Source organism: Atta colombica, unplaced genomic scaffold (assembly GCF_001594045.1).
Source record: "Atta colombica isolate Treedump-2 unplaced genomic scaffold, Acol1.0 scaffold32, whole genome shotgun sequence".
Taxonomy (NCBI): Eukaryota; Metazoa; Arthropoda; class Insecta; order Hymenoptera; family Formicidae; genus Atta; species Atta colombica.
The window spans coordinates 1,922,635-1,933,850 of record NW_017259426.1 but is presented as its reverse complement, the minus strand read 5'-3'; the positions used below and the strand labels follow the sequence as shown (position 1 = coordinate 1,933,850).

Sequence of the window (11,216 nt, the reverse complement as noted above, 5' to 3'; positions counted from 1 at the left end):
TATATATATATATATATATATATATATATAAAACATCATTAACTACTTAATCTTTCCCCTTTATCGCATTTTTACAACGCCAACTCTACTTTAGCAGAGTCCCCACCAATGTTTCTTTATCGCGACCAAAGTATGATTTTACGAGAAGCCGTGAGCTAAATATGCCCGCATCGTAAAATTAATGGCGTTTTCATGAAGAAATTCGCTACTTAAAACTCGATGAAAGCCAATAAAGCATCGCCGCAGAACGCAGTTTAGTTGAGTTTATCGCCTGCCCCCTCTGGGTAGTCCTCACAAGTAATCACGGCAGGTTACCTGTATCCATTTACCGCGTCCTTCGCAAGAATTCATGTCATGACCGGCAATGTCATATATAATGATTCTCAGACATGAAAAATCGCGCGATTACTTAAGCATTGTAAAACGACTGTACATGGCAAACTACTGTTAATTTTTATTAACCGTAACGAAGCAACGATGAAATTACACGCGGGGAAAGTTGTAAGTACTAAAAAACTTCGTTCACGAAATTACACACGTGAATGGCAAATGAAAAAGTGGTACCTGAAAGAATGCAGATGGATTACGAATTACACATACCGCGATACCGCGAATTAAAACATAATCGTGAATGTATGTTGCGATTGCAAATTATTTATTTTACAATACACAATTGCGTAAAAATTGAAATGTTTCTTTTATGATCATATCATCATTTTCATTTTCTCACTTATTTTTACTGCAATAAATTTTCACGGAAATTGATAAAATATCGAAATAAAGTTTAACTGCAGTATATCATAGTTTATGTAAATCCCAGGCCGATATCCCAGTGTTTCTTGGCATCGAAAGCTCTCGCGTTATTGCTAAGGGGAGAACGGACGAATGAAAAGATCGTCATTTTCTCGTTATTGCACTGTGGAAATGCTATAACACTAAAAATGACCATATAACATCCGTATGCATTTGTGGAATAAAGTAGCCGATTATCGTTCGTCTGCGCGCCATTATAAGATACATCATCCAGACAGTAGATAGCCATGTCTCCCTTAGTAGCATGATCATCTTAGAATTGTACTGAGTAATAATGGCTCGGTTTATCTGCGACGGGTATTAGCTACCTATATAATGTTACCTTCTCTCACGCATCGACATTTTTACCCAGATATCTTTATAGTAGCATAAAACGGTTTTATTACACGATTTAAACCATGTAGGGCATTTATAATGCGCTACGATATAGCTTACCAATTCTAAAATTTTTCGTTATCGGAATAGTTAGCTAATTATGCATTTACATCTCATTTATTTGATCTTAAAAATAATACTTATTTTTTTTAAGATTTTGTTAATTTATTATTTTGTGAAAAATTATGTCAAATAAAAGAATCGGCATTTATTTCGATCGTAATTTAATATTGAATATTCTCCCGACAGTCGTGCATTTATATTGTTTATAACAATTTTTCTTCGGTCTCGATCTTCAGTGCATTTTTGAGAACACCGTGCGTTTGTACGGACCACCAGCTGAAGAAGCCGAGAATACGAAAGGACACCGATACTCACATAACTTTGAATCTGGCGGATGGGGGGGAAGAGCGCTCCGTAACTCTTTGAAAGTTTATGCCGATTCAGAAACGAGTTGATTCATGAAGATGGCATGGACCTCCTTGGGATCTACAGCTTGGTGCACCCCAGACCGTAGCGGGTGGTCCCGTGAGTTGATTTCTTGTTTCCTCTACCGTAAACCGCGAACGCGGTAGCCCTCATCGTCCTTCTCTTCTCTAACTTTGTGGAAAGAGCGAAAGGCAAGAAGAGCAAGAGAGGAAGAGAAAGAGAGGAAGAAGGTAGAGGATAGGACGAAAGCGACGTTCCCCGCTATAGGAATTGTCGATTTAAATGTTTACTAATAACCAAGCTTGTCCAGCAACCACCCAGAAGTCGGTCGCTTTGCATTTTTATAAGTACATCCCGGTCGTCCCGGTTCCGAGAATGAGAACGTTTCATATTCATTCACCGTTTTAAAAGAATGGTCCCCTGCGTCGACTAGAAGCCTCCTCATGTATTGTCTCTACTGAATTGCACACGATGCACGATTAGGCCCTCGACTCGAATGGCATAATAATCAACATGTTACCCGACTCGGAAAAGCGGCGTATGCCCAAGAATATTGAATTGCATTCAATTATCAAGTCGTTCGATACATATATGGAGTGTCCAATTAGCAATTAAAAAAAAAAAAATGATAATTCTATATGAAAAAATAAATTTTTTAGAGACTTCTGTAAAAGGAATATATAAACACTTGGTATGCATATATAAATATTTGATGATGCGGATTGGCGGAAAGTTATAGGTCAGAAATGATAACTCATTTGCTTTCCGTAATGATTCGTTTATTGCGAAAGGACACAGTCAGCGTTGATGTCACATGTCAGTGTGGCATCAGCGAGTTCGCGTGAAATTTTGGACACGAATGACTAAAAGGTGATGGCGATCGTTCACTCTCGACATGACATGATATGTTGACAGCCGTTGTGCTCGTAGCTTCACCTTCGTGTAACTTAGAATGTTCCTTTTCTACGCAACGACGACGGGACGCGACGGAAATTGTGTTCGCAGCAGATTGCGAGCGACGTCATACTTGCGCATCGATTCGCGATTTGACAGCCTTTATCCGTTCTTGCGAAAAATTATCACGAGCCAATAATTTTTAGCAAAATAAATAAGAGAGGAGATACTGACAAGAATAGGAACCAAAGACTGACTTCCAAGAATCTTTATACCGGCGATCCCTCGCAATCTGTCGCCGCGATTAACGACCCATACCTCGTCATGCTTGACCGAGTCGACGTGAATCGATAATATTATAAACATTGCAATAACAATCATAATAATAATCATAATAATCATAATAATAATAATCGTCATTAATATGAATTATGATCTCAGGTAGGCTAGTAATATAGTGTCTACTCTACATACAATACATACACTGGCCGGACGATTCCTCTACTGGGCCTTTTTCTACTATTTACAAACGCATAAATAATATTAATTATATTATCATATATCTTTAGATATTTATAATATTTATATGTGTGTGTAATAGTACTGTCGAGTTGACGCGCTAGATGTTGTACGGTTATACCGCGATAGAGCTATGGGTAGTCGGTACTACGAGTTTTTCCCTTTTTATCGAGAATAATTGAGTACGGAAAATAAAACTTGAATAAAAAGTTGAAGGAGAGAAGGGAAGGCAATGAGAGATAAAAGAAACATCGACGATGACATTGAAAAAGAGAAAAAAAAATGAAAAGACTAGGAAACGAGGAAGCGGGTTGGGGCAGTATATCTCATCATCTTCCGTTTTATACTGTACACTAATTACAAGATTGTAGTCTCTGATTATTGTCAGCCACACCACACAAAACGCCCGCCGATGCACAGCGCGCGCCCGCGATAAACGTCTCTTTAGCGATCGGTCGCTTCGTCGAGTCACACCCGTCCGGGAGATTTGAGTTCCTGAGTCGCAGGCAGACCGCCGCCCGCCGGATGGGGCGATTGATCGGACCCACCTGATGACGCCGTCGACGACGACGACGGTGACAAACCGGAAGACGCGGTAGTCAATAAAACTGCCGATCCGGCGGTGGTACCTCCTGCCGCTCCGCTACCACCGTTGATCGTAAAAGATTTCACGTTACTGGCAGCGGAGATCGACGAGGACGAGGACGTAAGTATGCTCGGAGCCGTGGATGGTGGTATTACGCCGCCAAGTCCACCAAGAGTCCTCGAATACGTCTCCAGCAGAGATATGTCACCTGAGCCGAGATGGGACGCACCGTACAAATTCCTGTAGAAGTCCGGATGCGGTCTTACAAATTGCGTGCCCGGATGTATCGGGTGGAGGGGATGATGAGGCGGCAGTCGACTAGCCAAAGGGCTTACGAGTTTGCCCCCTGTAGTGCCACCACCACCTCCACCGCCGCCGCCACCGCCAATGCTTCCTCCGCCTCCGCCCGTTCCGCTGTAAGGTGACGTGAGACCTGTCATCGTGGCTGGATTCGTATTCTGCTGATCGCCGTCCTTGCTTGCCATGTCCGCCAGTGACCAGATCCGCGGCTTCGTCGTCACTACGCTACCCGTAGACGGCGCGCTGGTACTCGGCGGAAGATGATGTTGACTACCTGGCGACGTGCTCTCCGGCGAGGGATGACGCAACAATCGACCGTGATTTTGAGTGAGATACGCCGGATGCTGCAGTTGCAGCGGATGCCTAGGTTCCCTCTGATCATACAGACATTCCGGACTATCCGGGCCACTGTCCGCTCGCGATTCGCTCCACTCGCTCTCGGTTCTACCTTGGACGCCCGCCGATCCACCACTGCCGCCATGCAATAGGTCCAAACGGTGCGCCGGTCGTTCCCCGTCCTCGCTAGAACCTGTACCTGAGTCTTTCGAATCTGAATGAAGAAGAAAAAATCGAGCGTCGTAATTCGGAATAATACAGCCGATTTAAATTTTCAGTTTTTTAAAAAACTGAATTTATTTAAGAATTTAATCAGAAGAAATAGAAATACGATAATCGTAGTACTAATATTGTTGGTCGGCATTTGATAAATAATGTGATTATATTTAAGAAATATATTATTCAAGTGACTCACCTAGCCGATCTTTCTCATCGACGCTTTTCCTTCCGCTATCATCATCTTCGTTATTGTTATCTTCGTCTTCAACACGATTTCTTGGTTCCCATGTCATTTTATTTTCTTTTTTCAAGCGTCTCCGCGCGTTCGCAAACCACGTCGACACTTGTGTTAGTGTCATCTTGGTAATAATAGCCAGCATGATCTTTTCGCCTTTCGTGGGATATGGATTCTTCTTGTGTTCGTTTAACCACGCTTTCAGCGTGCTCGTTGTTTCCCGTGTTGCGTTTTTTCGCCTCGCGCCATTTAGATCCATGCCATAACTATAACAAATTAAAATGAGAAAAATTATATATAAAGTCATTCCCACATACAACTATCATTGAATTACTCTCTTATATTCTGTAGAAAATATTTTTATAGGCGATGTATGCAAAAAATGTGAATTAACAAAGCAATAATGACAAAGCAATGATGGAAATTCAATGGTGACAGTATGAAAGACCATTGCTTGTTTATATTCTCAATAACAACTTGCGTCTCGCAATCAGAACGCAGATGCAGAACTTGCGAGCTAAGTCACGCGTTTATTATCCTGTAACTGGTCTGGTAGGCTTCGAAACAGTCTCTGCGCCTCACCAGACCAGTCGAGGATTAAGTTCTTCGTCATGAACGCGTTTTCAAGGGAGACACGTGACCTGGATAGACACATACATGGGACACGATACTTTATACGCGAGTGAGCGAAAATAAATGAGATACTGAAGAAAGAGCCAATGCTAAGGGGGGCTAGCAGATCTTCCGCGGAAGTCCACGTCAAAAAACTTATCCCATCGCAGGGCTCGTTATGCCTTTCCCAACGTCAGTATAAAAGTCCGAGTCTTGCTCGGTTTGAAGAGCGATATAAGCGGGTAGGTACTACTTTCATCCCAAGCAGATCTCTATCTAACGGTTTAAGCTCTTTCCTTCCATTCTGGCCAGAGAAAAGAGAGCAGCGGGGCGGAGGGAGAGAAAGGGAGAGAAAGAAGAGGAGAGCAAGCAACCTTCTTCTTGCTTTCCGCCTCACTGTCGGACTGGAGCGACCGACCCTCTGGGATCCCATTACTAAAAGACTAACCCTTATCAAAGATTAAACTTCGGTATAACTGCTGAATCGACGGGATCGAAATTAAATTTTCCACCACCAGAGCGACCGGCTAGGACTCACAGGATACTTTCTCTCCGCTTTTTTCTTTCATTCCCTCTTTTCTTCTCTGCTTCTCTTTGAATTTTATTTTATTTTATTCTATTCGTCTCTCTCGTCTTTCGCAGTTTTTTTCTTCGCGTGTACGATCTGGCCGAGATGTCACGATCCAAAGCTTCGTGTGTCTCAAGAGATTTATACAAAATCGCCGATCTAATCGGGAACGGTTTTTTTAATCGTATACGTTATTAATAACTGCGACCATTACTGAACTTACTCTGTCGTAAATATAAATGAATCATAGCCTTATTGAGAATTATTAATACATAACAAAAAAATTTCATTATAAAACTACGAGTTAATTAGTCTTACGTCCGATATATTTTCATCACACAAACGGTTACGAAGCAAATGAAGGCCTATACAGATTCCGGGCGTGAAAAATTTTCGTCATAAAAATACTGCTGAATGACGAGATATCGTTGATTCAAATCCCCAACCGGCATCTCCGCCACCTTTTCCGACGATGGCCCCGTCACGGCGCGTCGCCATTATTGAGCTTTATTTTCGCCTTCGCACACCCCGAGACGTATCCAACAACGGGGGCGAGGATGGGTAGGGCGTGTATGGACGCGCGACTGACGTCCCTGGTGTTGCGTGGCGTTGGGTAAGTTAGATATAGGGGGGGTGGTAAGCGTGGAAGTGGCGGCGGGAGATGGGAAATTAATAAAACTGTCACTTATCTACCCTTCTCTCGGAGGCAGGCCTACACACGGCATTTCTCGCTCCTCTATCTTCGTTGTCACCCTCCGCCCCCGTTCGCTACCTCCCCATCTCTTTTCACCCTTCCTCACGTTATCTATCTATCGCACTTTTCCTGCTTCTATTTGTCTCGCTCCGATTCCGAGGCGCCCCGCATGCGGGATTTGAAGCAGCTGAAACGAAGCTAAACATTTCAATTTGGCATCAGGCGCTTTCATGCCACGCGCGCGCGCCTTGATATACATCTCTCTGTCTCTTCGTCTTTCGACCTATCCTAACCTTTCCACAGTGTACTCCTCGTCCTATCCGCTCGACGCCAGGTCGCAAACGCGGAGGGTCGGAGACGCGCGTACTGCCTCCGTCGAGAGAACAGAAGCAAAGGATGGTTTGGGTAAGTCGAAGGGAGGCGGAGGATGCACGAAACGGACCAACATCGATAGAACGGGGACAGGAAAAGTGCGAGGAAGACAGAAAAGAGCCAAGAGCACCGAGAGGAGACGGCAGGACGACGGCGGCAGTGGTGACGGCGGGGGGATGGCTTAACCCCAGTCTGTTTGCGAGGAGCAAATGGCGTTCTGCAGTTATTTTAAAATTCAGCCGGTGGCAGGGGGCGCGGATCGGATTAAAAAATCAGAGTGGAAGCTTGTTTCTCATGATAACAGCCAGCCGCCCCGAGAGCGGCAACTGCTGGTGCCGCTGGTTTCTCCCGATTCCGCCTCTCTGCCACTCCTCCGTTCCATCTCTATCTCTCTGTTTCCTCCATCCATGTACTGAGCCTGTTTTCCGTCTCTTTTCTTGGCTCGCAGCATCAACGGTTCCACTCTCCCCGTTACTCTTTCTCCTACGTCCCTCCTCCTCCCTTTGCCGATCCCTCCTCGCTTCATGCCAAGCGATTCTCCCAATCTATCTCTCGTACAGCCGCTACCTCCGGTATCATCACCGCCGCCAACCATCGCTATCGCCATCGTCAACCGCTTTAAATATACGACAGCTACATATGTAAATATATATACAATATATATATATATATATATATATATATATATGTATGTATATGCGGTGGACCGGCAGAATATGGACAAGCTCTGTGCATTTGCCGGAAATATATAAATATATATGCAAATGTGCATAGGTGTGCGTTGATACGCATACGTATGCGCGGCATCGCGCGCATCCTCCTCTCCTCTCCACAACTGATCGCATCAAGTGCTTGTTTCCATGGTGATTGCTAATCGGGCCGCGCCTCGTGTTCTATCCTACGCCATTTCCATCTTGTAATACCTTTCACCGTTTCGTGAAAAACAAGAAACTCATTACTGATTGTATAATACATTGACTATAAAAGTGATTAAAAAGTTTAGCATTTCCGATTTTTACAGAAGGTATCTATCTATTCTCGACAATCGTTGCATTTCAGAAAAAACTATTTCTCGTTACTTTGAAAACAAATCTTTATCTGAAGAAATACTTTCGACATTGTCACTTTCGATCTCTTTGTGGGCCGCATCCCAAAGGCATTCTCAATGTAGCTGATGCAACTTTCTTTATCAATTCAACGGTATCTACATTATAACTATAAAAATTTAGATTCTGATTGTTGTAAAAAAAATGCGAACTATGTAAGTCTATTAACTTGGAAATAATCACTTGTTTTTACCGAAGCAATCAGAAAATGTGAATTATAAAATATTGTTTTAATTAGTCACATTAACATTTTTCTTTTTTTAAAATAATTATTCTTTACGAATCTTTAAATATGCAATTCTATCAAAAACCTATAATAAAAACGCGTTATACTACTAATTAAAATTTTTATTTTTCAAATATTATTATAATAAACTACTTAACGTACTTATTTCGTTTAATTAGACATAACATTTGATTTGTATTTTTTTTCCAGAAAATTGTAATTAAAATATTAAATCCATATCCATAATGTTGATGTGAATATTAATAAATCGGAAAACAATCAATAATACAATATGTTGTTAATAATAGTGATTTTAATTGAGATGATATGTGAAAACACTTTGGATAATCGTTTATATAAAAAGAAAAATAAAGAACGAACTATAAGAAGATAACTATGACCAACTAAAAAAATTAATTAAATATCATTTTAATATTGTTTACTATAGTTTTTAATTAACTTTTAAAAACGAGCAAAAGAGAAATGAATAAAATTTTAACAGAAAGTTAACAGAAACATTAATGAAGAGTTGTCCCATAAAATTACTGTTAACCGGTTTAAAGAAATATGAGTATACTGATCGAGTAAACGTAAAGTAAATTTAAATAAACACGCATAACGATGCGTATATATTATCATTAAGCGTCAACCATACAATGTCTCAAGCCATACTAATCTAATGTATATACAAAGTGTTGATTTAATACCGTAAAGCACTTTGATTAATGCAAGTCGTAAAAGTATTATCGTCGATATGCGCAACACATTTCCATTGATGTAAACTGCATTACACTTCGACTTCTGCGAGATAATTATAACCTTCGTCTCGAATTAACACACGTATCAACTATCACAGTTCCCAGTTGTATGAAATATCGCTATTGCATTCAATCGGATTACGGAAATTTGTGAAGAATCGTGATTTGCATATCTCGCATATTTCGTCAATGTACGGCGCTGTAAATGTAAATATGTAAAAATGTAAATATGTAAAGGCTGATATTTTTTTTCGATCCGGACGACTTATTCGTCAAACTGAATGACCGCGCATTGCGGTTAACATTCTCCAAGGGATGGACCGCTATCGTGAATATATTTCTCATAGATAACAACCGGTTCTCCGTGCGCTTCCAAGCTTCGGATTCTGCAAGATCCAGTTAGTTTTCAAGACAGCGACTACAGGAATCGAGGCGACCATTAAAAGCCAACTGAACGACCATTTCTTTCGCCCTTTTCCCGTCAACCGGTTAGCGTAAACGCGTCCATCAAGATGTAGCCTCCAGAGAGGGTGGAAATGAGGTGGGGGGAACCCCGGGGGTGACCAAGGGCAGTTCACCTCGGGGCAGGTGTGCGGTTGGCATGACTCCGCCCCTCGTCACCGGCCGTAACTAGGGATGATATCTAACTTCGTCCTCCATCCTGCTCCCTCTCTTCTGGGCCCTCCGCTCCCGACGCTCCTTTTCAGATACGGCCGTCATGCCTTATGTTTTATCAACGCGTTACTGCGGCCATTTCAGTGGTAGACGCCATCTTTCTGCGACACGACTGTGAGCACGCACGAGGGTTGCGTTTTCGTGCGCATCTTTCCATCCAAACTATCCAGTTTGTCCCAAAGTTCCGCTCGCCTGCGCACCACTATCCCTGTCGTTTGAGGTCACGCTTGAGTTTAATCAGCTGCGAGTCCGCGGCTAGACTGGTTTGCGGCCCCTTTGATCCACCCACTTTCCGTAACGGTGACCTTGTGAGTCTTCACATGAGACAACGAATTGAGAATACGAAAATGAACTAGAAAGTTTACAAAGGAAGAAAACTCGAGCGTTATATTGTAGATATTGTGTATTATTAAAAGCCTTCAAATTTTATTTTAAAAATTGCGATTTATGATGATGAATAAGTTGCATATAAGTTATGAAAGCTCATTAAATACGAAATACTTCTCTTCTAAACAGTTTTTATTTGCAAGAAATTTACGATTCATGTATTATTCCAATATAATATTATTAGACCGTCTATCAATGTCCTTAATATTATTAATGAAATCAAATACTTGCATAGCCTAAATCGATTAAAATTGCATCGAATTGAAGACTAATATACGCGAATTTTATCGCACTAGTGATTTGATGATTTCAACAACATATATTTTGGCCTTGTAAAGCCATAATCACACTACAAGTTGCCAGTTACGCCAATTGTCAGTTGACGGTTCTATTTTAGTTGATCACGATAGTTGCAGTATGATTGGCTAAAATAGAACTGTCAACTGAGAACCGCAATTGGCAACTCGTAGCGTAATTAGTCGAAACTGAATAGAAAGAAACGGAAAAGAACAGGCTTTTGTGGATGAGAGATATGAAAATGAACGCAAGAAATTCTAATTCGACGACTATGCTCTTGATACTTAAAACATATAAATATTTGCATTTACTAGAGACTATGATATACGAGATGCGAAAATGTGTGATGGTAAGAGAGAAGTGTGATGTGGAACGAGAGAGAGAATTGGCCGATTATTAGTGTCGAGTTACAGTCGGTCAGCGGGAAGAGACGGTGTGTATTGGCTATGGTTTTCACTCCCACAGTTTACGACACGAGTGTCTAGTGTGGAACCCGATGTCGTCCCCATTAAGCTCTTAGAAGCGCTTAGAAGCGCGTTTTCGCATCGCCACGCCTTGCTTCACTTTGCTTCGCTCGGGAGGAGGAAGTTTTGTCACCGCGGTGTGACAGTCGGTTGTTCCGCATCCAACTTTATTATCAGTTGGTCGCAGTGTGACAGATCGATCGTAAACTTCGTCGGATGTGTGTGCGTCTCGCCAGAGAACATCACGGTGAAAGATCTCTCTCTCTCTCTTTCTCTCTCTCTCCAGCCGCGTGTCGACGTGTATGTATACACGTGTCGCATTGCATCCCGCCACATGCGGAGATTATACAA

General features: G+C 42.0%; 1 protein-coding gene and 1 long non-coding RNA gene across 2 annotated transcripts in view; one reads left to right on the top strand and one right to left on the bottom strand.

Moving 5' to 3' along the window:
- LOC108690388 overlaps window positions 1–11,216 on the top strand; it is a 315,031-nt gene that overhangs the window by 177,579 nt on the left and 126,236 nt on the right. The window lies entirely within an intron of this gene.
- The window catches only part of LOC108690382 (iroquois-class homeodomain protein IRX-3), a 31,453-nt gene continuing 23,341 nt past the window's right edge, over window positions 3,105–11,216 (bottom strand). Inside the window, exons 4-5 of the mRNA XM_018197641.1 lie at window positions 4,668–4,972; window positions 3,105–4,466 (exon numbers count right to left, since the gene is read on the bottom strand). Coding sequence (XP_018053130.1) covers window positions 3,499–4,466; window positions 4,668–4,972 — 1,273 coding nt within the window. The 3' untranslated portion in view covers window positions 3,105–3,498. The remainder of the gene's footprint in view (window positions 4,467–4,667; window positions 4,973–11,216) is intronic.